At 43.5% G+C, this 17,026-nt stretch overlaps 1 protein-coding gene across 1 annotated transcript in view; it reads right to left on the reverse strand.

Moving 5' to 3' along the window:
• The window catches only part of SPMIP7 (sperm microtubule inner protein 7), a 46,591-nt gene that overhangs the window by 15,201 nt on the left and 14,364 nt on the right, over positions 1-17,026 (reverse strand). The window contains exons 4-7 of the mRNA XM_065398390.1: positions 16,705-16,843; positions 13,095-13,162; positions 7,158-7,199; positions 6,519-6,626 (exon numbers count right to left, since the gene is read on the reverse strand). Of these exons, the coding sequence (XP_065254462.1) occupies positions 6,519-6,626; positions 7,158-7,199; positions 13,095-13,162; positions 16,705-16,843 (357 nt within the window). The remainder of the gene's footprint in view (positions 1-6,518; positions 6,627-7,157; positions 7,200-13,094; positions 13,163-16,704; positions 16,844-17,026) is intronic.

Genomic DNA, 17,026 nt, shown 5'->3' on the forward strand with positions numbered 1-17,026 from the left:
GGGAGATAAGTGCAGAGAGAAGGAGGAAGCCAGACAAAAGTGAGGGGGAGGGACAAGACACAAAGAGCAGATCTAATAGCCGTGGTGTTAGTGTTGCCCGGCATACTTTTTGGAGGGTAAAATTACATAGAAAACCTGCTATCAGGACCGGCTCCAGGCACCAGTGAAGGAAGCAGGTGCTTGGGGCGGCCAATGGAAAGGGGCGGTACGTCCGGGTCTTCAGCAGGTCCCTCAGTCCCTCTCGGAGCGAAGGACCCGTTGCTGACTTGCCACCGAAGAATGAAGCGGCACGATAGGGCTACCGCCGAAGTGCCGCTGATCGCGGCTTGATCTTTTTTTTGGTGTTTTTTTTTCCGCTTCACCGCTTGGGGCGGCAAAAAAGCTGGAGCTGGCCCTGCCTGCAATAAATAACCAGAACATTTACTTTGGAAGCTCACTTGACTACCACATACAGAGAAAAGTTTTATGTCTGCCTGTTTGCTTCTCTAATGACATGTATTTCACCCTTTCTAAAAATCCTAGGTGCTTTCAGTCCTCGGACATGTGTTCCAATGTAATAAAGATGAAAGAGGAGGGATGGATCAACCCCAATGTGTTTGTAGCCAGCTCAGGAGTGAATCTGCAAACAAAATGTCCTTAACAATGGCCTACTCAGGGCTGGCCTGGTGATATGCAGTGCATTGCCATTCGGGATCTCTTACTGGGTGACGAGGAGCAAGAGATTACATTGAGAAATCAATTTCCAGGTCTCTCTCCTGGCAACACAGACTGATAATGCTAGGCCACTGAGCCAGACCAGAAATATGATTTTGATTAATATAAATATAGGTTCACAAGTTTAGCATCTGTGGCTGAGTCACAGGTTTCTTATATGGGAGTGGGGTTCCACTAGTTATTTTGTGTCTGCTTCACACAGGGAAAAAATGGTTTACAAGAACAAATACATCTCTGTATCTTTATTTGTATTTTTTAATATACTTTTTTTTAATCAAGTTTCTAACAGGCCACGTTGTAAAAAGAAATATAGAGGAATTACAGTCTTGTGATTAAGGCACTGGACTGGGATTCAGGAAATGTGGGTCTGATTCCTGGGTCTGCCACAAATTCTCTGTCCAACTCAGCCAAATCATTTAATATCTCTGCATCTTGGTTCCCCATCTGTAAAGTGGAATAGGACTATTTCCTGGCTACACAGTAATCTCTTCAGGGCAGGGACTATACTATGTCTATGTAGAGCATTTTGCACAATAAGCCCCCATTCTTGGTTGGAGTCCTTAGGCATTACCACAGTACAAATAATAATGACCAGAGTTTGTTTTTTTCTAATTCCTTTAAAAGTAAAAAAATGGCTTTCTGTTCCCCAAAAGGGGAGAATGGATGGGCCCAAGAGGAATACACCAACCTGCTCACCACCTCTCTGTTCCCCTTTGTCTCTGCCACCTGGCCCACTGTCGGCCCCTGAAGTTCTAGTTTCAGATTTGTTACTGCTCTTATTGTAAATACTTTCTTGCAGGGCCTGGGGAAGAACATGAACTTGCCCCAGAGCATTACATGAATGTGATGTCATCACTTTAGCGCTTGACACAGGAATTGCAGCTGATCATTAACAAAACATTGAAAGTGACTTACTATATAAACTGCTGTCGAATGCAGTGAAAAAAACCCAGACCCAGAATGTGGGCAGGGAACGTGGTGCTTATTTGGACAGTGCCGCCGCTTCAGTTTCAAAGAGTGTGTCTACATTGCAATAAAACACCCACGGCTGGCCCATGTCAGCTGACGGGCTTGTGGAGCTCAGGCTGCGAGGCCATAAAACTGCAGTGTAGATGTCCAGGCTTGGGCTTGAGTCTGAGCTCTGTGGCCCTGTGACAGGTGAGGGTCCCTGAGCCTGGGCTCCAGACCAAACCTGGATGTCCACCTGCAATTCTATAGCCAGCAGACCAAGCCCTGCGAGCCTGAGTCAGCTGACATGGGCCAGCCACGGGTGATTTATTGCAGTGTGGACATACCCATAGGATTAACATAGTGACCATACGTTTTAAAAAATGTATTTCAGGATAACCATTTTCTATTCTTTTGTGCTCCAACTCAACCAGAAGTTATGGGTTTGATGCAGATTGGATGAAATTCAGTGTTATGCAGGAGGAAGGACTAAATGATCATAATGGTCACTTCTGCCCTTAAGATCTATAAATTTATAATCTTTTATTTAGGCTTAGTGGATATGGTGTGTATAGTAGGGATCAGATTCTGATCCCTTAATCACAGGGAATACCATCTTATTCTGCAAGTAGTCCCACTGAAATTAGTAGGGCTACCTGAAGAGTAAGGTGCTACTCAGAGTGAGTAAGGGTAGCCGCACCTGGCGCTATTTAAAGTAATGTACATTCTGTATTAAATTAATAGAGATGACTGAACCTAATGATTACTAAAGAACACAACAAAACCAGCCATCCCCACACCTGTTCCAGACATTTGTTTAGCATATGTTCTGAAATTTGTCATGCAGGCCCATCTCTCTGACAATGGGAGTTTGCCTTTTCTGCAGAAGAGGGGAGAACACTTTTAAAGCTTATTTTTACCACAAAAAAGATACCAACTGTGGTTTCCTTACAAATGTGGACTACCCCTGTTCACTGAAAACTACAGAAAGAAAAGATCTAGCCAATGAGAAACTGTACACAAAAAACAACTTTGTTCCTCTTTTGTTTTACCACCTTTATGTGTTACCCCAGCTTTCCAGGTAAATGCCTGACCAGCTCAGCCTGCTTAAGAAAAATTCAGGAAGGACATAAAGAGAAAAAAATATTTTCAAGTTCATACTGTAAGTAAAAGGAAATCATATATTTAATAGAACATAAACAGCTTTTGCAAACTCAGAGGACATCTAGTGGCCAAAGCTAGTAATCACTTGTTTAGCATTACAACACTCAATCTTATCATCAGAGATCCCAGTTTTCCGTGACAAAAAACCAAAATTCTCTGGTAAAAAAATCCATTAAAATCTGCATTTTTCCGTGATTAAAATAAAACGCTGAACTTTAGTTTCCCTAGCCTCAATATATATAGATATCGGTCAAACTAGGATGACCAAACGTCTTGTTTTGGACCAGGCCAATCTCCTTTTTAAGCCCTGTCCTGGACGTCTTGACCTTTTTGGCAAACTGGGAAAGAGCAAATGGGACAAATGCCCAGTTTTGCCATTAGGGGGGCACAGAGCAACATTTGGTGGGGGCTTGGGCTGTCAGTCCCTGTCCTGGGCAGCTCAGGCCAGCCCTGTGCAGTATCCTGTTTTCACTTTGGGAAATATGACAGGTTTCAGAGTGGTAGCCGTGTTAGTCTGTATCAGCAAAAAGAACAAGGAGTACTTGTGGCACCTTAGAGACTAACAAATTTATTTGAGCATAAGCTTTCGTGGGCTAAAACCCACTTCATCGGATGCATGCAGTGGAAAATACAGTAGGAAGATATATATACACACAGAGAACATGAAAAAATGGGTGTTGTCATACCAACTGTATCGAGAGTAATTGATTAAGGTGAGCTATTATCAGCAGGAGAAAAACGACTGTAACGACTGTAATCACTACAAAAGTTTTTTTTCTCCTGCTGATAATAGCTCACCTTAATCAATTACTCTCAATACAGTTGGTATGACAACACCCATTTTTTCATGTTCTCTGTGTATATATATCTTCCTACTGTATTTTCCACTGCATGCATCCGATGAAGTGGGTTGTAGCCCACGAAAGCTTATGCTCAAATAAATTTGTTAGTCTCTAAGGTGCCACAAGTACTCCTTGTTCTTTTTGGGAAATATGGTCACTCTAACTTTCAGTAAAAACTAGTTAATATATTTTCATTTTTTCACAAAAAGTAAAAACTAAAGATTCTCTGTAAAAATGCAAATTCTGTGTTTTTCCCCATGGCAAACAGATTTCTAGGGCTGCTACTTATTATTCAGAAACAATGCCTTTTTTTTGTGTGCTATCTATGGACTTGTTCATTAATATTGCAATGTAACACAGTAATAATCAGTTGTATACTAATTTAGGATTGGACTTTTCCTTACTACCCTCCCCCCCACAGAAAAAACGGAATGCTGAATTCCAGAAATTGCTGTCCTTGTAGTATGCCTCAGAAAATTCAACACCTCCTTGTAATGACTTTGTTAAGAAAGTCGTATTAAATGAGTCTGATGTGATTTGACTTTTTATTTGTTTAATATTGTGATTCTGTGCATGTCACAAAAGAACACGGCTATATAGCCATGTATCCTATGTATGCAGAGGGATAGTGTACATAAACTGCTACATTCTTCTCCAAAACTATTGAGTTCTTATACTTGTTTCTCCCAGGACTTTATCCTGTTATGTTTATTGAAAGTATGGAAAAAACTAAATCTTTGCCTTGAAAGGTTTACAGCTTTAGGAAGATAATAGTTAGCAGTAGTATTAGGTGTCCAACTTTATACACTTATGACAATTTTTTTAACTCAGGTACTTAGTATCAAGCACAACTATTCATATTTAGACACCTAATAAGTGACTGTTTTCAGAAGTGATGAGCACTTCTAGGGCCAATTTCTAGCTCTTATTTTAATAAGTGGGAATTGCTCAGCGTCAGCCTTATCTGAAGCCCATTAAAATTAATAGAAATACTTCAAGACTTCAGTGGACTTTGGATTGGGGACCCTAACTTTGGAAAGTAAAATTTGAAAATGTTGGCCCTAGAAATTGGTTTTAAGGGTACGGTGTGCCTGCAGCTCCCACTGCAGTTCCCTGCAGCTCCCACTGACTTCAACTGGAGTTCTGGATGTTTAGCCCCTCTGAAAATCAGGCCGGTGATATCTAAAGTTGGGAACCTGAAAACAGAAGCATCCAAACGTAGAAACTACTTGTGAAAAACTGGGTCTGAGGCCATCATCCAAAACTTCATTGAAATTAATGGGAGGAGTCTTTTAATTGACTCATTAGATGTGGGCGAGGCCCTATTGGCCAGATTTAGACAGGTGCTTAGGCACTTAAACACACAGATAGATGCATAGTGGGATTTTCAAAAGCATCTAAGCAGGTTAAGTCCTAACTTCTATTGAAGTCACCTTTGTAAATCTGGTCATAAGAGTTTTTCCCTAGTGGATCAACTGCAAAGGAAGGAATATATAATCCCTTATATATAATGTTTTCTGGCTCCAAACATTGTTCCATAGCCACTGGACCATAAATAACACATTATAGAGACACAGTGGTGTATAGGCACTATCATAAGTAGTCTACACCTTTTGACAGACAACTGTGGGTAGGCTATTACAAACATGTTCTAGTATCATGGATAACACCACACTACTGAGGGATGGATATGAATTTACATATTTAACTTACATTACTACAAATGTTTTCCAATCACAAAGATATTTTTCTTTACATATTTAAGCCAAGGTCATTTAGCAAAATATCAATTAAACGTTCCATGAAAAGGAGTAAAATAGTTACAAGAAAACGCCCAGAATCCACGTCACTCATTTCTCCTCCATAGGGAATCAATCTCATTGCCCTAATATCTGCCAGCAGAGGAGTGACAGTATTAAGCAGACGTACAGTGTGATATTTGCCATAATGATTCTTATCCAACAGAATATACACTTGGTGAAACACAGGAATTAATGAGGTGGAGAGGTGCCTCTCATTTACTTATGTTTTTCCAAAGTAACCCATCTATAGAATTGTAAATTAATGAAAACAGAAGCTTCTGCTTAACTTCATTTTCTCCTGAAGTGCTTATTAAAGCAGTTTCAGGAATAATTGTACCATAGGAAGTCTAATTTGGATAATGAATAAAAAGAGGTGAGAGAGAAAGAAAAAGCAAGAAATCTGAAAAAGCATCAAATTTCTGAAAGATGGAAAAAGATCTATTCTGAATTTCTGAAGGGCCAATGTTATTCCAGTTTTACACTACTTCAACTCTACTAAAATGAGTAGCACTGTTCAGCACCAGATTGAAATAGAGCAATGGAGAATCAAGCCCTAGGGTTCTGTGATGAATTTATTCATAGGTTAGGCTGCAGGTGGGAGATATAATCTAACACAAACATGAAGGGTAAAGTTTGCCCTACTGTACAAGATAATCCTATTAGCAAAATCTCCCATCATCTTGTAGCTGCTGCTGTGACTACATTTTATGTATCCAGACAGAATGGTCCTTTATATTGGCTCAAATGCATTGATCCATGTGCAGTGAAGTTGTGCTCTAATGGCCATTGAAGTCAATGGCTATCTTTCCTTTGACTGTAATGGCCTTTGGTGTGCTCAGTGAGCCACACAGTGAAAACCCTCTGGTACCTAAAACCCAACAATATCACTTGTGCAACAGACCCTCATACAGGTTCCTCCATTCAGGATAGGGAAAATCCTATGTCCTTTCTTGTGCAAGACCAGGACCTCAGGCCTTTTTCTTCTTTTCAAGATGACTAGAACTCCAGCAGTAGTTATAGTAAAAGCAAGGTAATAGAGGCAACATACTGAGCAGTTCTTGTGTAGCGAGGTTTTGAAGTTCGAACACTGCCAAGAGTAATCACATCTACACTGGCATTGTCTAGGTCTTCAAAATTCTCTGCACCAATACAGCCACTGTTTGGATAAAAAGGAAAAGCAAAGACATATACATTATTCATAAGACAGCTGGCGGAGGCAGCTGAATCATACTTCAAGCTCCACATCTATAGTTATTTATTAAAATGGTCCACAAGAAAATACATGGAGATGAACTATACTTTGTGCAGTACTGTCCCAAGACAAAAACAAACACACAGAACCAGCAGCATATAATTAGGGACAACTCTATCACATATGTGCAGTGATCAGTTTCGGGAAAGCTGGAAGTAACGTGAGAAACATCTGTCATCCCTATTTTTTTCTTTGACGCTTATACTGTGCCACAGTAAAGTATGATACCTTTGAGATGAGGACACAATGGAGCCTCATTCTTAACTCACACTATTGTAAATGAAAGCAATTCCACTGAAGTCAGTGGAGTTACCCAAGAATAAGTCGAGGAGAATAGTCAAGCTGCAAACCTTGCATTAGGAAGATGAGACAAATGGGCTGATTGCATTAAATCAAAACTGAAAAAATACATAATGTTGCTAAATCTTTACTTACGTGTAGAGAGGAATATGTTGAGTTCGAGAGCTTGGGCTTACACTGTTAAGAAAAATACAAGATATATTAGTTATTAGAAAAAAGATGGAATTGATTTAACTGATTACTATGTTAAGCAAACTTTTTATGCAGCAAACATGAAAAGATAAAGAGGAAGTGACTTAGGCCTGGTCTACACTAGGCGTTTATGTCGAATTTAGCGCCGTTACATCGAATTAACCCTGCACCCGTCCACACCACGAGGCTATTTAGTTCGACATAGAGGGCTCTTAAATTCGACTTCTGTACTCCTCCCCAACAAGGGGAGTAGCGCTAAATTCGACATGGCCATATCGAATTAGGCTTGGTGTGGATGGAAATCGACGGTAATAGCTCCGGGAGCTATCTCACAGTGCACCACTCTGTTGACGCTCTGGACAGCAGTCCGAGCTCGGATGCTCTGACCAGCCACACAGGAAAAGCCCCGGGAAAATTTGAATTCCTTTTCCTGTCTGGGCAGTTTGAATCTCATTTCCTGTTTGGACAGCGTTGCGAGCTCAGCAGCACTGGCAACGATGCAGAGGTCTCCAGCAGAGATGGCCGTGCAATCTCAGAATAGAAAGAGGGCCCCAGCATGGACTGATCGGGAAGTCTTGGATCTCATCGCTGTGTGGGGCGATGAGTCCGTGCTTTCCGAGCTGCGCTCCAAAAGATGGAACGCAAAGATCTATGAGAAGATCTCTAAAGCCATGGCAGAGAGAGGATACAGCCGGGATGCAACGCAGTGCCGCGTGAAAATCAAGGAGCTGAGACAAGGCTACCAGAAGACCAAAGAGGCAAACGGACGCTCCGGATCCCAGCCCCACAGATCCCGTTTCTACGAGGCACTGCATTCCATCCTAGGTGCGGCCGCCACCACTACCCCACCACTGACCGTGGACTCTGAGGATGGGATATTGTCCATGGCCGGTTCCTCGGACATGTTAGCGGACGTGGAAGATGAGGAAGGAGATGAGGAGGACGAGGCAGTTCGACATCACTTACCAAGCTGATTTCCCCGACAGCCAGGAGCTCTTCATCACCCTTACAGAGATCCCCTACCAACCCTCCCCAGCATGTAACCCGGACACAGATTCAGGGGAAGGATCAATCGGTAAGTGCTTTAAACATATAAACCTTTATTTTTTACAAAACTGGAATATTAAGACTAAGAACAATGTGTGATTCATGATTTCTTCCCCCTGGGCGCTTAAGTAATCAGTTCCAACTATTTAAAAAAAAAATCAAACAGTGTCCGGTTGTGCATGATTTAGCTGCCCAAGCTGCTCCACTCTTTAGTCCCTGCAACTGCAGCTATATGAAAATCCGGTCTATATGTCCAGGGATAGAGCAGTAATCCTCCACGGACACCTCCACAAAGCTCTCCTGCAGGTAATGGGAAAGCCTGTTCATCAGGTTCCTGGGGAGAGCGGCCTTACTGGGTCCTCCGAAGTACGAGACGTTCCCGTGCCAGGAGACAAGCAAGTACTCCGGTACCATTGCCTTGCATAGCATGGCGGCATAGGGCCCCGGTCTTTGCAGGCTTTCTCGAAGCATCCGTTCCTTCTCGGTGTCCGGGATCCTCATGAGAGTTATGTCGCTCATGATGACCTGCTTTGAATTAGGTAGGGGACTGTTAGTATTGGGACTGCTTGCAACAAGTTCCTTTACAGAACTGTGACCGCTGGTTTACAGCCACGCGGTGGGGGCGGGAGAGGGACAGCATACAGGGATCTTTCCCTGGGACATCCGCGAGGGGGTGGGACAGGGCCAGAGTTCCTGCTTGGCCGATTGCTGGCAGCAGAGACTGGCAGTGCTTTCAATGTGAAAGGAGGCCAGTGGTACTACTAAAGTTTTAAGCAGCCACAAGTCTACGGCTTACCATCTTTGCCTGCTACAGAGATTACCGTGTCCTGCCCCGCTTCCCAGATCGGCAGTGCAGAAGCCCAGGCACTGAAGGCGAGGTCCGAAAATTCGACCTTGTCCTGAGTGCGCATGTGATAGGTGTGGTTCATGGTCTTGTTCACAGAGAAAGACTATGTTCTTGGTTCACAACTACATTTATGGTTCGGAGGAATTCACTACCTTTTTCTCATTCCCACAGCCACATCTGCAACTGTCTCCCAACCCAGCCTGTCATCACACTCCCAGAGGCTAGCGCACATTAGGCGGAGGAAGAAGAAGATGCGAGAGGACATGTTCTCAGAACTAATGGGCTGCTCCCGAGCCCAGGCAGCACAGCAGAACCAGTGGAGGGAGAATTTGTCCCAAATGCACCGGACACACATGGAACGTGAGGAGAGGTGGCGGCAGGAAGACCAGCAGGCGACTCAAACGCTGCTTGGACTTCTGAGGGAGCAAACGGACACGCTCCGGCACCTTGTTGATGTTCTGCAGGAACGGAGGCAGGAGGACAGAGCCCCGCTGCAGTCTATCAGTAACCGCACTCCCCCGCCACCAAGTCCCATACCCCCCTCGCCCAAAGTCCAAAGAAGGAGGGGTGGCAGAGTCCGTGAAAACTCTCACTCCACCCCTGCAGACTGCTCAAGCACCAGAAGGCTGTCATTCCCCAAAATTTGACAAGTCCTTTCCTGCCCGCCTCACCCAAGCCCCCGTCCAACTTTCACCCCCCAGTTTCATGTCTGGTTGTTAATAAAAAATACGTTTCTGTTCATTACTGTTTCAGTCAGGTTCTTTTGAGGGAGAGTCTGTCTGAAGGGGGGGAAGGGGCTTGGTAATTGGACAGGACAGTCACCTTTAGCAGGGTACAGAGGCGGGGGCAGGTCCAGCAGCAGGGCACATACACAGTGCAGTGACTAGTTACCCTGGTCAGTCTGGGAGGTGGTTTTCATGTTCTGTGGGTGGCGGGGGGGGTTGGTTGCTCTGTGACTTTGTGGCGGGGGAGGACAGTTACAGATCTTATGCAGCGGTCCTTGTCCTGGATCAGAGAGCCACGCAGCAGGGGATCTGTAACCCTCCTCCCCCTGCCATAAAGTCACATAGCCCCCACATACACGCAGTCCCGCTCAGGAGGGCTGGCAGGCTCCGTTGAAACAACCAGTCCGCCACTGCGAATCCTGTCATTCCTGGAGTTTAGAAGGATCATTTGCATCAGTACACTACACCCGCTCCCCACCACAGTCTGCGTCCCAGGTTTCAAACATTCCCGCGAAAGCAGTACCAAAGACAATGATGTTCAATAACAAAATAAAAGTGATTTTATTATTTTGGAAGGGGGTGGAGGGGGTCTGTAACTGGAGAGGATAGTCATCATTAACTGGGTAAAGAAACGGTGGTAGGTTCAGCTTCTCTGTACAGAAACTTAAAAGTCACTGGTTACCCTGCTCACTGTGGAACCTAGCTTTCAAAGCCTCCCGGATGCACAGCGCGTCCCGCTGGGCTCTTCTAATCGCCCGGCTGTCTGGCTGGGCGTAATCAGATGCCAGGCTATTTGCCTCAACCTCCCACCCCACCATAAAGGTCTCCCCCTTGCTCTCACACAGATTGTGGAGCACACAGCAAGCAGCTATAACAATGGGGATATTGGTTTCGCTTAGATCACAGCGAGTCAGTAAGCTTCTCCATCTCCCCTTGAGACGGCCAAAAGCACACTCCACCACCATTCTGCACTTGCTCAGCCGGTAGTTGAACAGTTCTTTTTCAGTGTCTATGGCTCCAGTGTAGGGCTTCATGAGCCAGGGCATTAGCGGGTAGGCTGGGTCCCCAAGGATCACTGTAGGCATCTCCACATCCCCAAGAGTTATTTTGTGGTCCGGGAAGTAAATACCTTCCTGCAGCCGTCTAAACAGACCAGAGTTCCTGAAGACGCGAGCGTCATGAACCTTGCCCGGCCATCCGACGTTGATGTTTGTAAAACGTCCCCGATGGTCCACCAGTGCTTGCAGCACCATTGAAAAGTATCCCTTTCTGTTAATGTACTGGCTGGGCTGGTGGTCCGGTCCCAGGATAGGGATGTGAGTTCCATCTATAGCCCCACCGCAGTTTGGGAATCCCATCGCGGCGAAGCCATCTATGATGACCTCCACGTTTCCCAGGGTCACTACCTTTGAGAGCAGTACCTTAACGATTGCGTTGGCTACTTGCATCACAACAACCCCCACGGTAGATTTGCCCACGCCAAACTGGTTCGCGACTGACCGGTAGCTGTCTGGCGTTGCAAGCTTCCAGAGGGCTATGGCCACTCGCTTCTGGACAGTCAGGGCTGCTCGCATCCGGGTGTCATTGCGCTTCAGGGCAGGGGACAGCAACTCACAAAGTTCAAGGAAAGTCCCCTTCCGCATGCGAAAGTTTCGCAGCCACTGGGATTCGTCCCAGACCTGCAGCACTATGCGGTCCCACCAGTCCGTGCTTGTTTCCCGTGCCCAGAATCGCCGTTCCACAACATCCACATGACCCATTGTCACCGTGATGTCCTTGGAGCTGGGTCCCGTGCTTTCTGACAGGCCTGTGCTACTCTCAGACTTCAGGCCCTCACCGCGGTGCCGTAGCCTCCTCGCCTGGTTTATCTGCATCTGCCTCTGGTAAAGGTGGATGATAAGCTGCGAGGCGTTGACAACGGCCACAACTGCAGCGATGATCGCAGCGGGATCCATGCTCGCAGTGCTGTGGCGTCCGCGCTGTCACTGACCAGAAAAGTGCGCGAACTGATTTCCCGCCGGCGCTTTCAGGGAGGGAGGGAGGGCGGTAGTGACAGACGGATGACGACAATTACCCAAAAGCACCCTCGACCCTTTTTTTTTACCCAGAAGGCATTGGCGGCTCGACCCAGAATTCCAATGGGCAGCGGGGACTGCGGGAACTGTGGGATAGCTGCCCACAGTGCACCGCTTCCAATGTTGACGCTTTCCCCGTTAGTGTGGACTCACAAAGTCGAATTACTGTCCTTAGTGTGGACACACACGTTCGAATTTGCAATATTGATTCCACATATTCGATTTAAGTGAAATCGAAATACCCTCGTAGTGTAGACATACCCTTAGAGACCTACTTTTGAGGACTCACAGGAGTGGCAGAAGCAAGTCCAAGTTTTGCTTTTGGAATGACGGGGGCGGGGGGAGCTCAAAATCAAGTAGTGGGGGGGGACTGGCACAGATGATAAAGTCCCTATTCAGCAGGCAGAGTTCTGGGTTTTCAAACCATATCACAGGTAATTGCTGCTTTAGTCACTGTGTGGCAAAGCTTTTTAAAAACTGAGCTGCTCTTCAGAGGGAAGCTCAAATCCCATGGACTTCAATGGGAGATATATCAATTTAACATCAGGCTTGAATTTGCTCTCTCTCTCTTACTCTGTCCCTCTTGTTCTGATCCAACACATTAGGGCTTTGCTGTCCTTCCCTTCTCACTCTGCCGACCTGTCTTTTCCCCTCCTGGCCTCACCTTACTGTCTTCTATTTAATCTGTCCCTGGCTCACCTCCCATCCTCTCTTTACCTGTCCCTGACTCACCCTCTGAGCCCCTATTAATCTTTCCCTTTCTTCCCCTACTGTTCAGCTGAAATGCATTCTGAGATCATTTCTAACACTACAAAAAAGGACAAAGTCTTGGATTTTGTAAATATATGCTATTTGTAAAATCTCTACAATAAAAACGCACCTGTCAATGAAAGAGTCAGAGGTGCAGCTATTATACAGTAACTAGCTACTGGGAACCTCTCTAGTCACATTTTCATGTCTAATCCTCCCACAGGAAGCCTGATCTCAGGTATAATTTTCAATAAAATTATTAATGGAATATCTTTAACCTTTCTGATTACAGTATGTTGGTGAAATGTACAATCACTGCAAGCTCAGATGACATCTGTGTAACTATATTTGAAAAAAGAACTATACCATACACAGAGAGATCTATAAAGGAAACATGATGATTAAAAGACAATAAAAATATAAAAAAGAAACTTACAAATCAATTGGTTTTTGTGGTGAAGTAAAAGATCTTGTTTGAAATCTGTCCCAGAGGCCCCCAACAACCTAGAATCACAATCAGAATGTTTCTTGAAACATGAGCTCTGTGTAACACAATATCATTTAATTAGGTAAGCCCGATATATTTTTATGTGCCAATCCTGCAGTCAGATCTGCTGGCCTGTGCAGATCCAATTGCAGGACTGGGCTTTAGTTTCCAAAATATCATTAATTAGACAACCAAAACGTAGTGTAGAGTCTAGACCAGAGGTTCCCAAAGTGGAACGATCCAGGGGGGCAGTAGTAGCCTCGGGTGCAATTGGGGGGCGTTGAATAAAAATAAGGGGGCGGTGGAAGCATAAAGAAAGAAGAGAATATAAGAAAATTTTGAAAAACCGTTTGTACATGTTTCATCTGTTGTGTAAAATAGAGTTAAAGTTGTAGTGATTACTTTATTTTCCAAATAAATTCACAAATTATAACCGATCAGGTGTCAAGTCCGCCAACAGCTCTTAACAAGCAAGTGTTGGCAGGCGAGCGTGTCGCGCATTGTCGGGAAGTCCAGCATGCATCGGCAGGAATATGTGCGTGTAATGACTTGTTTACAATACGATACTATAAATAGGCGACATGTATGAAATCTAATTTAGATTGTTTCTGAATTGTGTAAAAAGCAGTTAACAATAGTGCAATAAGTATTTAAATATTTTTAATCATATTCGATACCTTCGATCTTTACGGATTACGGATCACATACAAAGCAAATTGTATTATTGTTGTTTCACTAAAACAGCAATTTACACGTGAGTATTTTTATACATTTTCTTACATATCTACCGTACGTTTCTGTGTCTCTAGTGCTTACTACTAATAAAATCGTAGCAGGCTTGTGTCGGTACAGTACTATTTGAAGTGTACAGTCAATATATTTGTCATATTTTTTATTACAATATTAACGAAAACAGAGGAATGAAATCTTAAAAAAACTTAACTATTAACATTTATTTATATCTATCGAATCATCTGTGTTAATTGGTAAATAAGGCGTGTGTTAATAAGGAACAATTATTTAAATAAGGGCAAACTAAATTAAAACTATTAACTGATTTTTAATTGCATATTGATTATTTTTTAAATTAATTATTTCTTGATAAATTTAGTTTGATATTTGACAATTTAATATCAAATACATATATCTAATGCTGAGCAAAGAACAAAACCCAGTTTACTAGTTTCATTAGTATTTTAGTTTGGTTGTCTTTTGCCGTCTTATGCAAGAACCACTGTATACCTGATGTCGTGGGCGATATTCTAATAACATCTTTCTTTACTATATTGTAGGACGTAGGTAGAAATATAGATACATAAAAGAACGCAAATTTGTCACTGCATCTTTCTGTTTGTTCGCTTAAAGAAGGTAGATTTCCAGGGAGGCGCTGAGTAATTTTTTTTCTGAAAAGGGGGCGGTAGGCCAAATAAGTTTGGGAATCTCTGGTCTAGACCAAATGATATAAAGTTTTGAATCCTCTTTTTTTTGAGAGAGAGAGAGACCTGACTAAATTGAATGGAAAACAGATCAAGTTGTTAACATACTGGAAGTGTCAGCCAACTGGGATGAGGGCAGGCTAGCCTAGTGGCCAGGGTCAGAGCCATAGTCTGTCATCAGGAGCCAAAGCCAAGTGTCAAAACTGGAAGGCAGAAACTGATTACCAGAGCTGGGGGTCAATCTGGAGTCCATGGTCAAGAGCGAGAGCCAAGGGTCAAACTGGAGGTCCGGAACTGGAGCAAGCAGGGTATCAGGCCAGGAGGGGTTCAAGGCAGGGTGAGGACAGAGGCAAGGCTAGGTGCAAGGCAGGAGCAGACACAGTGGTGGGCAGGAGTATTGAGAAGACAACAAGCTGTGGCTGCTGCTGGCCTAAGAGCCAGCCTGTTGGCCTCTGCAGCCAGTCAGGTTGCATGGCTAATCAGGTAGCTTGCTGCAGGCCAGTTGCACTGATCAGGCTTCAAGGAGACTAGCTCTGCTGCAGGCCCTGATTCCTGACAGGAAGATTCCAAAATGAACTGTGTTTCTCATGCACTTTTCCCTCGAAAGAGTCAGTGATTTAGGTTATAACAAATAAACTCCTCTGTCCTCAGGCAACTTCTAGATATTATAGCAGTGAACTTAGGACAAATTTTTTAACAATTTAGAAAAGAGAAAAAAGAAGCCAGTCCCTGTGAAGCCAGCTGAAGTGCTGCTTTCTGAGTCAAGTGGCAGAGTCTGCTCTATGAATACTGTGACCCTGCTTTTTACTTTTGAAAACTAAAGGAAACATCCTTGCATTTGTGAGCATTAATCTCATAGTTTTGGTACTGATTTTCTAAGCAGCCTGATGCATGCCTCATGGCACTTTGTCTTCTGATTTGTGACGTATTTGCATGCAATCTACTTGACTGGGGAAGTAAATAAGCTACAGGTTTTGTGTGTAAAGCAGAGGGAGGAAATTTCCCACACTGTACACCCGAAAGTGCCTCAATCTTGTCCTGACGGGGTGAAAGAATAGCTTACACTCATGCCAATTCAAAATTTGGCCTCTGTTGGCTGCTAATGGAGCCAATTAGTATAAATTGTGATGGCATTTTTTGTCACTTGAACATTTGCCCACTGGGAACTAGATGGAGACCCAGTTCAAACAGGCCTTTTAGCGGTAATCAGAGGAGATAATTTCTTCACCACATTTAGAGTGGTGCCACAGTGGTGAAAGTCTCTATATTTCATTATCAATCCCCTAAGCAATCCAATCCTGTCTCACTCTAAAAAAGGGGACTATATGTTTTAATATTATGTTACAGTTAATATTTCTTAAAAATATAGGTGAGGTAAAACTATGGGCCTGATCCAATGCATGCTGAAATCAATAAAAAGGAAGTCTGGTCAAAAATTCTCTTTTATGGGATGGGCTCCTTGTTCAGACTACATCTCCCATAATGCACCATGGTGAATGATGCCTGAGACATAACAACCTGGAGGAGAGACTGTGGTGCATCTCGGAAGATGTAGTACAGTGAGAGAGTCCAAGTTATAGAGGAGAATCAGAGCACATGTAATTTTAACTAACCACCAACACGGCAAAACCACAACAGCATTTCCAAACAAACAAACAAACAAAAAATGTTTTCGATTGAAATAACGGAAAGTCAAAACTTTTTGTAGAAAATTTCAACTAAAACTATTTTTTCCCCATTTTCACTGATATTTTTAATGGAAAATTGCCCATTTCCACACAGCTCTAAAGAAAAGGTTCTGATTGACTTCAGTGGGCATTGGATTTGCAGTAAATGGCTTTTGTGGCTTGTAAATGCTCCAGTTTCACATCCTTGAATTCTCATGAACTGACTCATTTACTAACCCCTTTCTTTGTCAGATACTAAGTAACAAAACAAAAGATAGGCTTTAGCCATCAAGTCACGATCCAGTTTTGGACTTTCCCAAACTACGGGGATGTTTGGATATAGGGTATTGGTTTGGGCCTATTTCTGAAAGGTTAATGTGACCTGCAGGCCATACTTTGTGCTGTATTTCATTAGCAAAAACCACAAACTGTTATTTAAAAAAAAGGTTCACTGACTTGGCTTATTTCTGGCGCAGGATTGTATCTCTTTATTGTAAAACACTGGGAGATGGGATCAGCCATCATTTCTACTGTTGACTCTGGCTGTGGGATTTTGGGTGGTAATATCTTATCCCAAGGAATTTCTTCATAAGCTCTAGACCATTAATAAAAAGAAGAAGAAAAGGAACATATTTAAAACAATCATTATAAGTGATGCATGGTGTGACATGTATAACTAGGGGATTAAAATGTACTTTGCATGTGAGGATTAGATTTTGTAATGCAATCTCCTAATAGTCTGCTAACATATTGGATCTGCACATGAGAACATATTTCA

This window comes from Emys orbicularis, chromosome 2 (genome assembly GCF_028017835.1).
Source record: "Emys orbicularis isolate rEmyOrb1 chromosome 2, rEmyOrb1.hap1, whole genome shotgun sequence".
NCBI classification, from domain to species: Eukaryota; Metazoa; Chordata; order Testudines; family Emydidae; genus Emys; species Emys orbicularis.